The sequence below is a fragment of the Rhinolophus sinicus genome, linkage group LG10 (genome assembly GCF_036562045.2).
Source record: "Rhinolophus sinicus isolate RSC01 linkage group LG10, ASM3656204v1, whole genome shotgun sequence".
Taxonomy (NCBI): Eukaryota; Metazoa; Chordata; class Mammalia; order Chiroptera; family Rhinolophidae; genus Rhinolophus; species Rhinolophus sinicus.
In genome coordinates this window covers 29,267,265-29,287,848 of record NC_133759.1, presented here as the reverse complement: position 1 = coordinate 29,287,848, position 20,584 = coordinate 29,267,265, and the positions used below count along the sequence as shown (strand labels likewise).

Genomic DNA, 20,584 nt, shown 5'->3' with positions numbered 1-20,584 from the left:
GGTTGTGTGCCTTCTTGTTCACAGAGATTTACTCCCCCACCCTGCTCCTCTTGTGTCTCTTTCCCATCTTCCAGTCTTGAATTCCACCTACCAAACCGCAGTGATACTTACAAGACTACAGTGCTGCCTGACCACCAGAAATAGAAACATTATGAGTATTAATGATTCGGGTCCTAAAACCCAGATCTTGCTGCTGGAGTCCAGTATTAAATCTTAACAGAAAAGCCAGCGTATCAGGGTCTTACTGTCAGAGCCTCACCTGGCCATGTTCTAAGATGTGGGTCTGAGTCATTGCAGCCCATGCCAGAGAGACTCCCAGATTTAACCAGGAAGAAAAGTGTGTGTGTGTGTGTGTGTGTGTGTGTGTGTGTGTGTGTGTGTGTTTTAATGCTCCAGCAAAAAACCTGGGTTTTAGAACAAGATTGTGACCTATTCATGGTTATTTTGTTTGGTTGGTTGGTTTTGGGTTGTTTTGTGTGTTTTTTTTCCAGTGTGTCAAGCCAAGCACATCCAATGAAAGTCAGAGCTAGATACAGGGAATGTGGCTCACTGTCTGAGCCAGGTCAACAGCAGTGGGGTTGAGGGGTTTAATTAGTCAAGTTGGAATGTTCTTAAGAACCATCACTGACAAAGAGAAGTTGGAGAAAAGGAGAGGGGGCAGTATGGTAGTTTCCTAGACAGTGTTATGAATTTTACAAATTGCTATTCACTCCTGAAACCAGAGTTTCTTAATACTTATTAGCACGGCAGGAAGTAGGACCATATTTTCTATTAGGTGGGGAAAATAATAAAGAGAGGAAAGAAAAGAGATTAAATTGGTAGTTTACCATATTTATCACATGTGTATCAGCTTTTGCTTACTGTTTAAAGCCACCAGGGCATAAAGTTGCTGTCAATTGCTGTTGAAGAGTTGCTTTGAGATGGTGTTGCATAGAAATGGAGTTAGAAATTGAAATGCCCAACTGAACAGAAAAAGTATACGAAAGAACACAGGAATGTGTTGTAAAAATTACGACCACTCCACATGATTTGTAATAGCAAAAGATTTGAAACAACCCAATGTCCATCAGTAGGGGACTGGGTGAAAAAATGCTGTTCCATCCCCACAGTAGAGGCTTGGAGCTGTTAAAAAGAAAGTGACGGTGAGCTCTATACACCGACGTGGAGTGATCTCCAGTATGCAGTTATGTGACAAAACAAAAAACAAAGTACAGAACAATGGAGATAGTATGCTACTTTTTGTGCAAGAAAACGAGGATTATGAATATATGTACACGCTTGTTTATATTTTCAAGGAGAAACAATACAATAGAAAGATAAATAAACTAGTAAAAATATATAGGGGGAGGGAGGGACCAGGGTAGCGGAGACCAGGAAGGATGCAAGACTTACCTGAATACACCTAGATATATAGTGACTTTGTACTCATGTCAAGTTTTCAGATAATTGTAACACAGTTACATTCAAAAAAGCACTCCCTCTCCAGACACACACAAAATGAAAAAAAAAAGACACAAATGAACCTAACTATACTTTGTTAGTGACATAACCACAAAGAAAAACAATTATTCTGACTGACACTAGAACGCAATATTTTTATTGTACATTCTCAGTAAGATATGTGTCGTGGTCGCTCCCTCACAGGTTGGGCAAGATTTCATGAGGCACACAGGAAAAGAAGTTAGAAAGTTTAAGAAGAGAAACACCAGTACAGGAGTTGCTGGGGACAGAATCTGGAGTGGACAGCTGCACTGAGTGTCTTGTTTACTGGGGTTTTATATTCTCTAACCAGGATGTAAACTGCTTCAGCCTGTAGTAGAATCTTCTATTGTGTTCAGCTTTGTCCGTTGGGGTGGGGGAAGGTGTGGTTAGACTTGTTATCGCAACCTTTGAAGATGTTGTGTAAAGTGAAGTTGGAGCCACCTCTCCCTCCCCCGTTGTTCCTGCTTACCCTTACCTGTCTTATCAGTACTCTCCAAGACACACACAAAAAGCAAAGGGAATATAACTTGGGTTTAGCAGCTTACTATTAACAGTTATGTTGATGTGATTGGGAATTAAGATTTTCCACCTAATAGATAAGAAATCAGCATACAATTTTTTAAAATTATGTAAAAATTCTGTACACTTAAATTTGAAGCATTAGCAAGATCTTAGTCTTCCCTTTAAAAACAAAAAGTGTCTGAGATCTGTCTAATGAAAAGGCCTAGAAAACAATAAAAATTCCATAACAATGAGCATTCCTAGCACACAGGTTGTGGCCTTTAAATATCATTCCCCTCTAACAGAATCCAGAGGTCCTTGGAGAAATGCTTGGTTCTAGGTCTGAGATGAGAAATGTACTTGGTAGTCTAGAATATCTTGTGCAAGAAAGCAAGGAACATAACAAAGGCTAATTGGTCATTTCAAAAGGACTTAGAAACCTGTCTGAAGGATTCCCATTGGCCAGAGATGGGATAATTGACTGCAATTGAGTATGTAAAAAATTCATGAATTATAATGATATTAAACTAGTAATGTGACAGTCATATCACTCAAGCATTATTGTATTGTTACTGCATGAGGACCTTCTTAGCCACTCTTTTGAATGACAGTAGGGAATAATAATTTCATTATGTAAATTATAGTAAAGAGTCATAGTAGAAATGCCAAGTTAGAATTCATGGTCTTCCTCCCTATCCTCTCCCCTATGCAATAGGTGTGGCATCTGACCTGACATTGGCTCTTACTGTGACAGGAAATACATTACATTATTTTAATCTCCAGTTGTTAACATTGTGTCCTCAGTAGAGCTGAAATCTGCCTTCTGAGATTCCCAAGACCTGGGTTCTAGTCCCAGCTCTTCTCCTGCTCCTTCCACAGTCATCAGTCTCTGAACCTGGCTGAGCCTCAGATTCCTCACCTCTAAAATAAGAAGGAGAATGCTCCCGTGTGCCTTCTTTGCCCGTCAAATCCATGAGGAAAGACCGCTGACCTCTAAGAGGCCTTCCGCCTTGTTGATGCCCTGAATTTTCAGTTTCTCCCCGTCATTACATTCTGAAATAGGCACGTTCACAAAATTCCGTTGGAAGTTGGAATCATTTAGCATAGTCCTAGAACAATATTGGTGCTGCTTCATCACCACAGGTTGGACAGAAAAGTAATCTATGTTGTGTTTTTCTTTCTTTCAGCCATGGAGTTCCATGAACACTTGCACAGCATAGGCACTAAGGAAGGTTTGAAGGAACGAAAACTACAGAAAGCAGTGGAGAGCTTTACCTGGAACATTACCATCTTAAAGGTACCTAGCGAGTTGTTTCTAGGGCTCGGGGCTTTGCAGTCTTTTCCAGCATGTTTCTTTCTGTCAGTACGTATAACATTTCCTGCCTTGTACATGTCGGCCACTGGAGGCTCTTCATGGTCACAGAAATCCGGTGCTCGCTGTCCTCCAGAGAGAGAGTGGGCAGGCACAGGAGCTGGGCGAAGGTGGAGACTTGAATGGTTGGCACTTTAATGGTTGGGGACTTTCATTGTGGATTCTGGTAGGAAAGGAAAGGACCTCACATTTCATCCTGGAAACATTGTAAAGTTCGTAAATGCCAGTTGCTATATGTGAAATAGAAAACAGTGAGTACAGAGGAATGATTGGAAATTGAAAGGTTCTGATTACTCAAATTTCATTTAACACTTTAAATTATAATCACAGCCTTAATATTAATAGGACCTTAGAAAAACGTAGGAAACAATTGTATGAGGCATAGTCAAAAAAAAAAAAAAGTATGTAAAGGAATTGCCATTTGAAAGAAATGTTCCTTCACGGGAAAAGCCATCTCTGTTACTTCCTTCTGTCGACATAAGAACAGCCAAACCTATAGACAATTTTTAAAAGAGTTTATTTGAGTCAAACTGACGATGGGTGTTGGGAAACAAGACCTCAGATACTCCCAGGAGAGTGTCACAACTCCTTTGATGCATTTGGAATTAAGGAGGGGACATAAGGAAGATTACATGGCGATGGGAGCAAGCACAGCGGGGATTGGATTACAGGATAGGTAACAAGATTCCTGCTCTCCTGAGGGTGGTGAAGGCTTATTTTCAAGGTGTGTTAACCTAGAAGCCACAGAAACTACTACAGGGATTGTTTACGGCAAAGATAAACCTTTTACTAAAAAATTATATGCCTGAGGCGTGACTACCCACCATGACCTGTCCAGTTAGGAATTTAGAATCACATCACCCTGTGAGGTTACTTTCCTTGGGACTCCTTTTTTCCCTTCCTCTTTCCCTCTCTCCCTCCCTTTGTTTCTTTCTCTTTCTTTTTCTTTCCTTCCCTTTTATTCTCCTCTCTCTCTCTCTCTCTCTCTCTCTCTCTCTCTCTCTCTCTCTCTCTCTCTCTCTCCCTCTCTCCCCCCCCCATCCCTCTTTCCTTTCCTTCCATCTATCTTTCAGCATGACCATTTTAAAAAAAATTAACTTTCACTAGAAAAGTAATAGATTTTCATTGCAGAAAATGTCAAAATAGCATAACCAAAGGTAAACAATAGTCCCACCACCCAGAGACAATGACTGTTGGCCCTTTGCTGTACTTTCTCCCGGTCTTTTTCTCTATGCTGTGTATAACATGACATGATTTTTTTAAGTAATGCTGTGTATGCGCCTTGGAACTTTTTTGAGTTTTATCTCAATGGTATTTACTTTTCTTCACCTCAGTGTTTGAGAACTTGACTAATGATGACACAGAAAGACCATTTCACTCTGCTCTTGGACAACAAAATGTAAAATTACTGTCGGGTATTCACCCTCCAAACTTTCTGCTAGGTTGAATTCAAAACTGTAAAGACAGTTTGACAGCTGCCGTTTTTAATTGGCCCCTCCCCTTCAAGTTAAAAGATCCTTCTCTGCAGCTGACAACCATTTTCTGATTTGATTTAATAAAAGTTGCCCCTCTAAAGCTAGCCAACTTGCATTTGCTCACGTGACACCCCTACTCATTTTTATAATTAAAATCATTTTCTTCTTCAAACACTTCCCTTCCTATCCATGTACTTTTTAAAAATCTCTAGATCTTTTGCTTAGCATTTAACTCTGATTGTAGTTCAGTAAACAGCAGAAATAAGACTTTACAATGAAAAGGAATTTGGTTTTACAACTTGCTGACTCACTCCCACCAGAGCTGGTGGGGGGGACACTGTAAATTTCCTGCAAACCGCGGGAAAAAAATAGCAGAGTCATTTATAGCCCTGCGATAGGAATAAATCCTCATTTGGCTTTTATTTTATTACAGCAAAAATAGAATTAAGGACCAAACTTCCATCTGTCAGCCATCTTTGCTACTCATTTGTGGTCTGAGAGCCAGCAATCTGGGCATCACCTGGGAGCTTGTTCAAAATGCAGATTCCCAGGCTCTCCCCTAGACCCACTGAATCATAGGTTGTGTTTTTACAAGATCCCAGGGCATTCTTATGTTCATTACTGTTTGAGAAGCACTGGGAAAAGAGCCACCGAAAATGGGAGTCTGGCTCACACATTAATGAACAACAGCTGACCAAAAGTAATGTACCAGATTTTAGAAATAAGTAATTGAACCAATAGCTGTTCTGAGGAAACATGTTTCCTTTTGACTTGTCGACGTAAGCAATGTCCAAACCTAGAGAGAATTTTTATGTGAGTTTACTTGAGCCAAACTGGCAAGAATGCCAGGAAGCAAGATGTCAGATGCTCCAGCGAGTGACAGTTGTGCAGTTTCTTTTATACCTTTGGAATTAAGGACGGAATGTAAGGAAGATTACAGGACGGGTGGAGAATGCAAGGCACAGGATACTTAACCAGATTGTGTGCTCCTTTGAGGGTAGTTACGCCTTCGGGGGTCTGGAAAAGAAGAGGACTTCTGGTGTTTCAAAGGTGTGGTAACCTGGATGCACAAGAACGATAAACAGGGTTGGCTTAAACCTTTAAGGTATAGGATTGGGGTGTGACTACCCACCACAACCTCACCTGCCCAGTTAGGAATTTATGATTAGATCACTCTGTGAGGTTACTTTTGGTCACGAAGTTGTGCATTTCCCCTTTTTCGTCCATAATCGTTACGTCCAGGAGAGAGAATACACATCTCAGACTTACACTCATGTGGAAACAAATGTATAGGATAGGGTAATAGATCGTTTTAAAATTTCCAGGATAATGTTTGCTATGGATGGTATCTGAGTATGATAGAACCTAAGGGAGGAATGGGAATGAACTGGAGAGATCTGTGTGCATATCTGTACAATGGAAGGGTTTCTTTTTTTCTTCTTTTTCTTCTTGTGTATCTCACAGGCTTAAACTTTCTTTAGAAGAATCGGTGCTCCTGGAGTCTTGGACCTGCATTTGGGTCTGAGTTGCGCTATTAATCTTTTCCTGGCAAGAATTCCTCTCATTGCTTGTTCTTTGTACTGAATGTGGAGAGGGGGCTGCCCTCCATCCAGGCTCTGGTGTGCGGTAGGCAGCAAGTGGGCACAGAGACTCCGGGGAAGGTTCCAGATGATGCTGGATATGGAGGGGGAGGAGACGAGGGGCAGGAAGGCCTGCTGAGGGAGCTTGAGGCCAGGCATAGGAATATCCTGGGTGCTTAAATATGCGGTCGTCTGAGCCCCACCTCAGACCTCCTGGACCAGAATCTTCGGGGGTGGAACACAGGAATCTGCTTATTTAACAGATTCTTTGGGGGATTCTGAGGAACCCTAAAAAAATCAAGCACTACCACTCTAGAATCAAATCAAAAGTATCTTTCCTTATGTATCACCCCACTCATTGGAACAATAAAAGAGGCAGGGTAACCCATCATCCCAGGACGTGGGACTTCCAGGGTGAAAACTAGGACAGTCCCTGGCAAACCGGGATGGTCGGTCACCCTGAGAGGAGGCCCCCGGCCATAAACTCCTTTCATCTAAGAATGGCCACTCCAGTTTTTATGAATCTTGTTTCGTTCAGTTTTTTAACTTTAAGAATGGCTTTAAAATACAGAAATGAACAAAGAAGAAATGGCAGCCATGATTACCACACCCAAAATGACCCACTATTAACATCTTGGCATGTCTGCTTCCCATCGTTTTTATCTATGAGAAAAGCCATTCGTTTGTTTTTGTAAATGCGTCTTCATTATGAAAAAGTTTTTATTTTAATATGGAAAAGATAAAAGTTTTAAAATGACCTCAGATCCTCCCTCTGAGAAATAATTATTATTAAATGTGGGTGACTTTACACCAGGAACCTTTTTGTGTATGTGCATATGGATGGATGGATGGATGGATGGATGGAGATGCATTTCATTAATTCTGAGCCATACTTTTTTCCATATTTTTGACATCTTTGAAATTGGTACGTACCATACTAGTATAGCCCATGGCATCTTTTCATTGTATCCTAGTTAAATTGGCAGTGATGGTTCTCTCTTAGTGGCATGTAAAATAGTGGCACATCTCACAAACACTGCTGTCTCAGATATTATAAAATAAGGTATGTCAATAGAAAAATTCTACCGTAATTGCTCTTTTTAATTTTTTAAAAAGGTACTGAGTTTTGCTTAATTTAACAGAAGTAAACCATACAGAAGCTAAATGAATTGCTGGACAATTTTTACTGTGAGAGGTATTTATTTCCTATAAATCCCTCTAAGGTTAAGAAAAGAGATTATGAAAAATGGGAAAAACTCACCTTGTTTTTTGTTTTTTTTAAAGCTGTGCATTTCAGTTATAAGCTTTGTTGGTTGACCTCCTGCTATGAAAGATGAGACTATTAACACTCTCTAATATATCTAGGTAGGCAGCTAGGAATAGCGCTATTTTTCCATTGTCCATGTTTAAATATGCCTATTTGGTTCCAAGACTAATCCCCATGTTGCTTGGTATAAGTTCAATATTTAAATTGGTTTACTGTTACCACCAGTCCAAGAAGTCAGCCATGCTTTTCTGTAGCTTCAGGGAATGGCAGAAAGAAGAGATAAATCTGAGCTGGCGTCGTAGACAGCCTTTGTTTGGATACTTGGACCCTGCTTGCTCAGTTTGCAAATCTCCTGCTCTAGGATTTCTGCTGCATAATTGGGGAAAGGGTATAATCCATTCCCACAGGCACCTGATTGCCTCTTTAATTCAGAAGCCAGTCCTTAAGACCTCATTCCCATTAGATAGCATCATTCTCTTTTTTGTGGTCAGCTTTATTGAAGCATAAGTTATATAAAATGAAATTCACCAAGTTTAACTGCACAATTCATTGAAATTTGACAAATGCATATAGTAAGGCCACCCCACCAGAATAATGATAAAGCCTTCCCATTACCCTCAAAATTCCCCTGTGCCGCTTTGTGGTGGACAATCCCACCTTGTCAACCACTGACCTGATGCCTGTCTCTGTAGTTGCACCTGTTCCAGAATGTCACGTAAATGGAATTCTGTAGCACGCAGTCTTTGAACCTGGCATCTTTCGTTGAGCAAACTGCTTGTGACATGCATCCCACCCTCTGTCCCGTCATCTCTCCCACTCCATCAAATAGCAGTAAAAGGAAGACACTCAGTTCTCTTCTCCCCCATTTGGTTGGCTGTTAGAATTTTCAGGATGTTTGTTTATTCACAGGATGTGAATTCTGTGACTTTTAGAAGTTTATTGAATTATACCCTTTTCTTTGGTTGCTGCTTATGGTTTTTTGTTTGTTTTTTGCTAATTTTACTTTTTTTTGTTCATTTCGTCGGGCATGTGGGAGGGAAATTCTGTAATGCATTTTCAACCCACCAGCTTAATCAAGATGTTCTTCTCCCTTGATTTTCCATTTGCTAAAATAGTCACTGCACTGGTGATGATTTTCAGTTTCTATTTAGTACCATTCCTAAAATGGTAGCATCTCATAGTAGACGTATAGAATTTGACTGTAATTTCACCTCTACCCACTGGGTACAGCAATAGCCTCAAGCACCGTGGGATTATTCTACTCCCTGTTCTCCAACACCCCTTCACATACCTGGGGAACTATCGTGCCTTCCCTCAGACTTCCCTGACTCAGGTCAGACCTGCTCAGTCCCTTCTGCAGATGCTAGAATGACGTGGCTTCTGGTCCCTGAGCCTTTTGAAGGCCCTAGTGTCCCAGTGTCCTTTATAAGATGGAGTGACCAGAATTATCCCCATCCCTCAGAAGCAGGATGGGCTCCTCTCAGAGGGAGACTCGTCGGTAGGACTTTGCTCATAGTCTGGAAATTATCTTGCTGTTAATATAGACCAAAATGATGTCGGATTTTATAGCACCTGGGTTCATATCATGAACTTAATGCAAGATGGTTTCCAGACGAATTGCTACCAAGCTAGCTCTCCGCATCCTGTGTCACTCCACCCTCAGAAATAAGACTACGAACGAAGCCATGAAGGTAATTAGAGGTTTGTTCTCTTTGGGAACACGAGACTTCTGCCAAAGATAAATAATTAAGCCAGACAGATCTTGCACCTGGTAAGACGCTTAATCTTGATTTTATTTATTTTCACCTGAGGTGCAGTGCTTACCTTAAAGACCTGAAGACTACCATTTGATTCCTCTCCAAAAATTACATTGGTAGTCTGTCTGTAACTCCTTTTCTTTATAGATGCTAATGTCCTTTAGTTATTTTATGTATCATAGGTGATGTATTCTGTTGCCTGTTTTTCTGAAAAGCTGTAATTGCCTGAAAGCAGTTTATTCAGTGTGTGAACACGCCTCAGATGGCTTAGAAAATCAAACTACAATAGTGTTGGTCGTTAGGCAGGCATACTTCCTGGTCCATGTGAAACTTCAGACATTTGGATCCCACGACTGTGGAATTTGTGATTACTCAGCTAACGTCTGATGGTGCAAACGAGTACTGAAAAGGTGACCAGGATGAAGGAAGTGCTTGTGCGTGCGTGCGCCGTTTTTACCAGTGTTTGCGGGAGCATTGACGCTCATGGTCCTGGCTCTGCTCCCCTCTCAGCGTCTGCTCCCCACTTCCTCTCTCTGTGCATCTGGGCCACACTCCCCTTCTCTCTGACCCTCTCTGGGCCCTCTGTCTGGAACCCATGCTTGACTCCTACCTTCTGTGATTAGATCGTGGCTCACTTCCATTGTTTGGACACTCCGGTGGCTGCTCTTGAAACCCCCACCCCACTTCTGCCACCAGAACCACCACTTCTGTGCCAGGAGAGGCCCGTCTCGCACTGCAGGGGCTGGCACTCACTGTCAGGGTGACAACTAGCCCTTCCTATGGGCAGGTCTGTAACACGGGAGGTGTAGTCACAGTCGGAACTTAGAAAGCTTTGTCGTATGGAAACCACACTATTGGACAGCGGGGAGGCCCCAAAGGCATCATTTGGTGGAGTCCTGGAGTCACGTGTGGAAGGCAGTGTTCCCCACAGCCTTGGCCCGCGGAAAGCCTCCCCTGCACTTCTGCCAAGGCCAGCTCAGACCCCATACCTCCTCCTCGGTGCTGCCTGGGAGCCCCCCACTCTCCATCCTTGTCAGTGAAACATACAATGGCTTCTGAGGAGAAAGGGATTCGTTCTGAATTTAAGTTAAATTGCATCTTGTATTTAAAATTTTGAATGATTAACTTTTGTACAAACCTTTGCACACAACCACTGTTAAATTGGGGAATAACAGTGATGAACTAGATGTGATGAAATAGCCAAAATATTGGCAAAGAAAGCAGGGGAGGGTGGAGAATCCAGGCATGAGGATGGTCTTTGGATCGGCCTCACCATCTGTTCAGAATCAAGACAGTGGGTCCTATAACTGGATGTCTCTTTGGATTAAGGGAAAAACCAAGGGTTAGGAGCCATGTTCACTGATCTTTTCACACTTGCACAGAACCCTCATCCACCTGGTCAGCACCCCTGAACCCTTTGGGGCAGAAGGCAGGGGAGAGGCAAGGCAGTATATCATAAGCATTCAGTGAGTGGTTTCTTTACAACTCATATTCCACTCCCTTCAAACATGTGAACGAACAAAAGGGGAAGCCAAAAGGATAGAAAAAATCATGTCCAGGAGAAAAGCACGTGCCACCATTCCCCGTTGCTCTGGCTTTGGGTGCTGAGGAGCAGGGGATCTTTTTTCAAGTGTAAGGTTTATTGAGACTTCAGTGGGAACAAGGCCTGACCACGCTCGGCGGCCTTCCTTACCTCTGATGGACATGCTGCAGTATTTGCCAGCCACACGAGACCACTGGAGGGGGAGCTGTCAGAGTGTAATGAGTGGCAATTTAGAATCAGTAGCCGAGATTCCCATAGGCGCTTTATTCTGTTGTTCACTCATTCCTCATTCAACAAATGCGAATTGGAAATCTATGTTTCTGTTCCTGTATTCAATTACAGAAAGAGTGAGTTGTCTGCATAGTTGGTGATATGCTGAGTGCGTTAAAAATGTGGTGGGCGTTCCACTTTGCTTGCTTGCTTTCAAGTGTCACCTGTAAGAAAACAAAACACACAGAAAGTTGTGTTTGTTTAAGTGTCATTTGCTTAGACTCTGCATTGGGCAAGGCCCTTAATCTGTCTAAACTCAGTTTCCTCATCTGTAAAATGTGGGTAGTAATCACACCTCTCTCTCAGAATTAGGAAACTTTCATGACATAATCTTTGTAAAGGGCTTAAATACAGTGCCTGGTGCACAGTAGTCAATAAGTGGTAACTATTGTTGCCAGGAGGCTTTGCTGATACACATTCCTACACGTCTAACTTTTTGACATATTTGTAGCCTCTGGTTTCAAATTTAGGACCATAATTACATTTGCAGCCCTTCTGTGCCCATTTGAATTGTGCTTGTAAGAAATACAACGTATTTAATAGTTTCCATCGCACTCTAAACGAGGCTTGTGCATTTGCCCTGTGATTCTGAATACTTGTTAAATACAAGCTTGAAATGTATTCAGTTTCTATATGAGTCTCCTATCACCCAAAGCAGTGACTAACCACAAAATATTTACTAAAAGGTACTAAGTCTGTGACTACCTACTATTAATATTCTAGATAAAGCCTTTTGCTTCCTGGGCATGAGCTGTATTAGGGTTTTGCAGGTTTGATTCTCTGGGTTTGGTGGCAGAAGACACTAAGGTGAGAGACAGCGGAAGAATCCTAGACCATGTGCCGTCAACTCAGAGTGACGCTGAGGGGACCTGAGGCCCCTTAGCGACTTGCAGGGTGACAGGACAGAGAAGGACACTAACATATCAAATTGCTAAGCAAGGGACCAGCATGTGGGTTGGTGTCAGGCTTACTCAGGGTGGCATTCTGTCTTCCTGCTGGGCCGTGGTGCTCTCCAGGTGTCTCCCCCCCCCCCTTTCTTTATCCCAGAGTCAGTCTCATCTCTTAGGGGAGCAGAAACTATCGGTAAAGGTGCCTAAAATCTGCCGTGGTCCTCTCCGTGCTCCTGAGTGGATAAGGAAGCGAGAAGGAGGCAGCCTAATCCATGCCATCCAGGTGAACCTTCTTGGGTTGGGGCTTTGGACCCCAGAATAACCCCAAAGTCAGTGTGGGCCCCAGACATGCTAAGGGCAAACCAGACACTGATAACTTACATTCCTATTTGCATTACAACAAAAGATAGTTGACTACTTTTGTGCCTTCTTCAGACTCCTCAATGGTATGAGTGTATTCTTTCTCTTCCCTCCCACTGATGATATTTGGGAAACAAGTGTTTGCTGGTCCTCAGGGAAGGGCAAGTGGCCACCTCTGCTCTCCCTAGCTGTTAGCCATGCAGCCATGGCACAGGTGGGTGGCAGAAACTGGGTCTTTGTGGCCACACTGGATTGCTCACCTCAGAAGTAAGGCAACTCCAGTTTTCTCTAACAGTTTGACAAAAAGGCCTTGAAAAATTAACTGAAATGTAGAGTCCCTGTTGTTTTAGTTCTAGGTCTAAATAAAAGCACTGAATTGTGATTGTTAGTTTTGGATTCAAAAGCTGTGTAGCACACCAACAGATGTGCCTTGAAACATTTTTAATATGTTAAAAACTAGGACCTCTTTTGTGGTCAGACAGGAAGTTTGGCGATTGGCCAAGTATTGTGTATGGTTAGGGCGCCGGCTCTGGCGTTTGGCATCTGCCATCATTCCTTTCCTGGCTGCTCCAGGCGTTTGGCATCTGCCATCGTTCCTTTCCTGGCTGATCCAATCCCAGGTAAGCCACAGGCAGAGCCAGAAGGAATACAATCATGCCAGACTCAGCAAGAGCCACTGGGATCCAGCCCTGCCCTCAGCTATGTCTTTTAAACATTATTTTCTGAAACTACCTGAGAACCTTAAATATTTTGACCTAAGAGTGTTGTAAATCTTTCAAGATGAAAACCAAATAGAATAAATTGTAAAATTCACGATGGAATATGTGAACCCAAATAGGTTTTGAGTTTCTCAACTAAAAACACTACAAAGCCAATTTCGTAGGCGTCTTCCAAACCAGAAGACCCCGTGTCCGTGGGTGACGGTGCTTTAAATAGCTTTTGCTCTTTTGAAGCAATGCGATGTGAACATATTACCTCTTTCAGAAATGTTCTTTACTCGCATTAGATGCCATAATTCTGAGACATATCAGACATGGAGTTTTAAAATGCATAGAATGAAACAAAAATGATGCCGATGAGGGTCCCCAGACCCACGTCTATCTAGCACCTGCAGAGGTCCTTTGTGCCTCACCTAGGTAGTGGCCAAAGGCCTGGTCTGTTCAAGGTGCCATAATGCCTTGTCTGAACTTGAGCAACATGAGCTTCAACAGATAAAGAACTCCGTTACTACATTCATTATCCTACACCATCTGGGGATTTTTGTTGTTATGTACCCTGTCATCCTGTGGTAGGTCTATATATGCTGACGTGGAAAGATTACCAAGACATGGTTTTTGGTGGAGGGTGGGGGGGGTGGGGAAGGAAACTGAAACATAATATAGTTTGCTTGATCCCACTGATGTAAAAATAAAATACCTAATGTAATATATATAAATGCAGAGGAAAAGGTAAACCAACCTTGTTTGGGAGGCAGCTGCGAAGGTTAAAGAGACTTACACATTTTACTCTAATTATATTCATTCAACATGTTTACTGAGCCCCGATGCATGCCTAGTGCTGTTCTCGGCCTGAGAGCTCAGCAGTGACCTGCAGACATAAAAGTCCCTGCCCTCGTGGAGCTCACGTGTAGTGGGTGAGACAGACAAACAATGCAGTGGAGTATGTCCGATGGTAATACGTGTTATGGAGAAAGCAAGGCAGGGAAGGGCTAAGGAGACTTGTGAGCAGGAGGTGGGAATTCTAATCTTAGAAAGGTTCTCAGGGAGAGAGCATCACTGAGATGGGAGCTGAGAGAGTGAGCTGTGTGCATTCCTGAGCAAGAGCCTTCCCTGCACAGGGAATGGTGAGGGCACAGACCTTGAGATTGGGCCAGAGAGGACCTGCTGTGCTGGAGGAATATTTTCGTGTACTAGAGGCTGTACCCTGCGAACAAGGCAGGGCAAGGAGGGCATGAGCACAGCTCGGGGGCTGGTCATATAGGGCTGGGGGAAAGGACTTTGACTTCCATTCAGAGTTATGTGAGGAGCCATAGAGGGGCAGGCTTGTTCTGACTATGTTTTAATTGGCGCTCTGGCTGTCATTGAGAAGGGAAAAGCAGGACAACCAATTGGAAAGGCACTGTCATAAGCCCAGAGAAAAGTGATGGTGGCTTAGGATGCACTGGTGGCATTGAAGGTGGTAAGAAGTGGTGAGAACGTGTGTGTGTGTGTGTGTGTGTGTATTTATTTTTTTAAAGACAGAGCCAATAGGGGCCGCTGACAGGAGGAATGGGGGATGCAAGAAAAGGAGAGGAGTCAAAGATCTAGGGTATTTGGACTGAGTCACTGCAAGAACAGAGTTGTCTTAATCTAGGAAAAGCTGATGATTATAGAGGGCGTGGTAGGATATCAGGAACTCAGTTTTGGACAGGTCAAGTCCAGGAGGACATGCCAAGTACACATTTTGAACAATGACCCACTAATTTTTATCAATAAAAATATTGGCACAGAAATCAATGGACTTGAAAACCAGAAATTAATAGAGAAAAATCAACAAAGCCAAAAGCCAGCTCTTTGAAAAGATCAGTAAGACACTAGGCAAGCTAACTGAGGGGTGGGGGCCAGGGAGGAAGGGGTAAGGAAGAGAGAAGACACAAATTACTAATATCAGAGATGAAAGGGGACATCACTACATATCCAATGGACTTTAGAAGGATAACTATGAAATATGATGAACTATACTCTATGCCTGTAAATTTGATAACTTAGATTAAATGGACCAATTTTTTGAAAGGCACAATCTGCCAAAACTCACAAGAAGAAATAGACAATCTGCATAGGCCTATCTCTATTAAAAAAATTGAATCAATACTTACTAACTTTTAAGAACAGACAGCACCAGTTCAGATGGGTTCACTGGTGAATTCTACCAAACATTTAAGGAAACAATTATACCACTTTTCTACGATCTCTTCCAGAAAACAGAAGCCGAGGGAATACTTCCTAATGCATTCTACATGGCCAGCATTAATTATCCTATTATCAAAACCAGACAAAGACATTACAAGAAAATTGTAGACCAATACCACTCATGAACACAGATGCAAAAATCCTCAAGAAAATATTAACAAGTAGAATCCAACAATGTGTAAAAAGAATTATACACCATGACCAAATAAGATTTGTACTAGATATGAAATGTTGATTCAACAATCAAAAACCAATTAGTGTAATCCATTAATAGGCTAAAGAAGAAAAATCACATGATCATCCCAATAGCTGGGGGGAAAAGCACTTGACAAAATCCAACACTTATTTATGATAAAAACTCAGCAAACTAGAAGTTTGCCAGCTTGATAAAGGACATCTTCAAAAAACCTATAACTAGCATCATACTTAGTGGTGAGAAAGTCAAAGCTTTCTCGATAAGATCTGGAGCAAGGCAAAGATGTTTCCTGACACCACTGCTTTTCAACATTGAAGCAGAAGTCCAAGCACAGGAAACAAAAGATATACTGACTGGGAAGGAAGAAATAAAACTGTCTTTGTATACAGATGACATCATCATCTGTAGGAATTCCAAAAGAATTGACAGAAAAAAAAAACCCTCCTGGAACTAATAAGCTATCATACAGCAAGGCTGCAGGATACAAGGTTAATGTGTAAAAGTCAATCACTTTCCTATATACCAGTAATGAACAAGGGGAATTTGAAATTAAACACACAATACCATGTATATAAGCACCCCCCAAAAAATAAATACTTAGATAATAAATCTAACAAAATATGTATGATCTATATGAGGATCTATATAAGAAAAACTACAGAACTCTTTGAAATATATCAAAGCAAACAATGAATAAATGGAGTCACATCTCCTGTTCATGGATAGAAAGACTGAATATTTTCAAGATGTCATTTCTTTCCAGCTTGATCTGGATTCAGTGCAATCCAAGAAAGAAATACCAGCAAAGTATTTTTGTAGCTATTGACAAACTTATTCTAAAGTTTATATGGAATGCAAAAGACCTCGAATTGCCAACACAATACTGAAGGAGAAGAACAAAGCCAGAGGAATGACACTACTTAACTTCAAGATTTACTGTAAAGCTGTAGTAATCAAGAGAGTATGATACTGGTGAAAGAATAAACAATTAGATTATGGAACAATACAGAGCCCAGAAATATGTATATGTATATGTATATGTATATGTATATGTATATGTATATGTATATGTATATGTATATGTATATGGTTGGTGCAAAAGTAATTGTGGTTTTTGAAATTATTTTCAACTTTTTAAACTGCAATTACTTTTGCACCAACCTAATATATATGTATATATACATGGTCAACTGATCTTTGACAAAGGAGAAAAGGCCTTACAGTGGAGCAAAGATAGTCTTTTCATCAAATAGAGCTGGAGCAACTGGACATCTGCATACAAAAAAAAAAAAAAATGAATCTAGACACAGACCTTACACCCTTCATAAAAATTAAATCAAAACAGATCTAAACGTAAATTTTTACATTTAGATCTGTTTTGGTAAAAATTACATTTACCTAAACGTAAAACAAAACTATATAACTCCTAGAAGATAACTGGAGAAAACCTAGATGACCTTGTGTAGGGCAATTACTTCTTAGATACAACACCAAAGGCATGATCCATGAAAGAAAGAATTTATAAGCTGGACTTCATTAAAATTGAAAATGTTTGCTCTGCAAAAGACAAGTCAAGATAAGACGACGACAAGCCACAGACAAGCAAAGATGTGTCTTTGCAAAACACACATCAGATAAAGGACTGTTATCTAAAATACATAAAGAGCCCTTAAAACTCAACAATAAGAAAACGAACAATCCAGTGTTAAAAATGGACAAAATACCTAAGCAGACACCTCACCAAAGATGATATACAGATGTCAAATAAGTATATGAGTTAAAACAAAAATGAGATACCACTTCATACCTATTAGAATGACCAAAGTCTAAAACACTGACAAAACCAAATGCTGGTGAGGATGCGGACCAACAGGAATTCTCACTCGTTGGTGGTGGGAATGCAAAATGGTACCACCACTTTGGAATATAGTTTGGCAGATTCTTACAAAACGAAATATACTCTCATCATGCGATACTTCAATCACGCTTCTTTTTATATCTACCAAAATGAATCGAAAACTGTGTCCACACAGAAACTTGTACATGGATGTTTAGAGCAGCTTTATTCATAATTACCAAAACCTGGATGTAACCAAGATGTCCTTCAGCTGGTGAATGGATAGATAAACTGTGGTACATGCATACCGTGGCATATTACTCAGCACTGAAAAGAAATGAGCTATCGAGCCATAGAAGACATGGAGGAAACTTAAGTGCATATTACTAAGCGAAAGAAGCCAATCTGAGAAGGCTGTATGTATAAATTCAGCTATATGACATTATGGAAAAGGCTAAACTATTGATTCAGTCAGTAGACCAGCAGTTGCCAGGGATTATGAGGAAAGGAGACGTGGATGGGTGGAGCACAGAGGATTTTTAGGGCAGTGTAACTATTCTGTGTGGTACTGTGATGGTGGGTACATTTGTCCAAACCCATAGAATGTGCAACACCAAGAGTGAACCCCAATGTAAAGTATGGACTTCGGGTGGTAATGATGTGACAGTGTAGGCCCATCAGTTGTAACAGATGCGCCACTGTGGGGCAGCATGTCAGTAGTGGAGAAAGCTGTGCCTCTGTGGGAACAGAGGGGAACGGGAACTTGACGTTCTGCTCAGTTTTACTGCACACCTAAAACTGCTCTACAAAAGAACGTTTATTAATGAAAAATAATATTTGGAATTTTAAAGCACAAATGGACTATCTAGTTACAATCTATTAACCATAAGTGTGTGTAGCAATCCTGCATGTGGACAAATAAACTCTTTAACAAGAAAGTATATTCCTGGCACAGTATGCTGTATTTATCTACAAAGACCTTACTCCTTGTGCAATTTCAGTATCTGAGTTCAGTGACTAGTAACAATGAATAAAAACGAAGCTCCTTCAGTTAAACTAAGCAGTGGAACATCTATTTATAGTTAATAATTAAAGGTCTCTGTAAAGCAGGAAAACCATGAACAGTAAGTGGTACACAGCAAACCATTCTGTGGATTTGGGCCTCATAGTGGCTTAAATTGCATTGCATTTTGGTCTCACCAGCGGCTGAGATTTGACTATAGTCTGGTTGCCTGCAGAAGTAAGTCCTTACCTGTCACCCTTCACAGTGGCCCCAAGTTTTAGTTGTACAGGAGTACTTTAATGGGAACTCACATTGGGGGCCATTAATAAAGAAAAGAAAAGAAACAGAAAGGGAGAAAGTAGCAATAGTATCAAGAATGTAAGTACAGCAAGGAAAAAGTCAAACTACAGAGGAATATCAAGAGAATAACGGAATAAATGTAGAGCCTGAGAGAAGGGGGAAAAAAATAGTGAGCAAGGAGAATAAGAAGGAAAGGTAATAGTAAAATGAACTACTGATGGAAGGCACATTAAATATATGAAGGAAAAATAGTACAAAAAACCAAGGTAGTAATGTTGGAATTGACAACAATGGGGTACCACATCATCTCTACTATCCAATATTCTTGAAATCATTGGCTGATACATGGGTGGTTTCACTCCCCAGGGGACATTTGACAATGTCTACAGACATTTTGGTTGTCACACTGAGGGGGTGCTACTAGTCTCTAGTGGGTGAAGGCCAGGGATGCTGCTAAATACCCTGAGATGCACACAACAGCCCCACCCCACCCCCACCAAATTAGTGGTTGTTCGGGGCTGGGGATGGTAGAGAGGTGCGGGTGAGTGTGACTGGAGTTGTAGTACCATGGAGATATTTGTGGTGGTGGATTAGCTCTGTGTGTTGATTGCAGTGGTGGTTAATGAATGTACACATGACCATAAAGTGATCCAGAACTAGACACACACACTGTACCAGTGTCGGTTTCCTGGTTTGGACATTGTGCTATAGATGTAAGTTGTAACCATTGGGGAAAATTTGGGAAAGAGTACACAAGACTTCTCTGTACTATGTTTGCATCCTTCTGTGAATTTATACTTATTTCAAAATAAAAAGTTCAAGAAAAAGAAAGCCTTAAAAAGGAAGAAAACCACAATTGGCCTATAAGTGGAAATTGTAATTTTAACAGAAATGATCCACACACACACGCACATACACACACACCCCTCTATTCAGATTTATAAATGGAAAGGACTGTAAAGGCAAGACATTCTTAGAATATGGAATTGAAAACTGGGAAGACAAACTCATTTTTTGACCTATTCGAATGCAGTGCTAATATGAAACATATATGCCCTCTTGGCAGAATCAAAATATTTCTATTTCAGTGGAAGACCATATTGTCAAACTGTAACAATAAGTCATGGCATATTTAACATTGTTTAATTGCATGTTTTGTTATAGGGACAAGCAGATCTTTTGAAATACGCTAAGAACGAGACTTTGGAGAACCTGAAACAAATCCATTATGCTGCTGTTTCGTGTGGACTGCATAAACCAGGCACAGAAAATGCCGACGTTCAGAAGACACGCCGGAGCCTGGAAGTTATACCTGAAAAAGAAAACGATGAAACTGGACAATGAGGGAGCTCCCTAGAAGTCATTATGGAGTTTATAACTCTAGGACCAATTGGAGTCACATGGAACATTTGCTTTGCACTCACTGATGAAAATAATATTTGGGATTTTAAAGCACAACTGGAATAGCTAATTACAGTCTATTAAAACTGTGAATGTATGTAGCAATCCGGCGCGTGAAGGCAAATAAACTCTTTAACAAGAAATTATATTCCTGGCCAAAGTATGCTATATTTGTGTACAAAGACATCATAACTCACTTTCAGTGTGAACAACAGACTATTCACTCTAGTTCCATTGAGAAAAGGAAAAAAAAAAAGTTTTCCTAACTGAAAACACTTTCTTAAGATGGAAATGGATAATATTGTTAAATTAGTATTTATTGGAGAAAAATCTGGTCTACGCATTTTATGTGTGTGTACTTGCCAGAATCTCTGGGTTATAGATGATTTTGGTGGCATGCCT

At 41.0% G+C, this 20,584-nt stretch overlaps 1 protein-coding gene across 3 annotated transcripts in view; it reads left to right on the top strand.

Moving 5' to 3' along the window:
• Positions 1 to 20,328, top strand: part of PLCL2 (phospholipase C like 2) — a 250,193-nt gene extending 229,865 nt beyond the window's left edge. For all 3 annotated transcript variants that reach the window (XM_074312803.1, XM_074312804.1, XM_074312802.1), the window contains 2 exons: positions 3,171 to 3,280; positions 19,946 to 20,328. In XM_074312803.1, coding sequence (XP_074168904.1) covers positions 3,171 to 3,280; positions 19,946 to 20,125 — 290 coding nt within the window. In that variant the 3' untranslated portion in view covers positions 20,126 to 20,328. The remainder of the gene's footprint in view (positions 1 to 3,170; positions 3,281 to 19,945) is intronic.
• Positions 20,329 to 20,584: the final 256 nt, after the last annotated feature.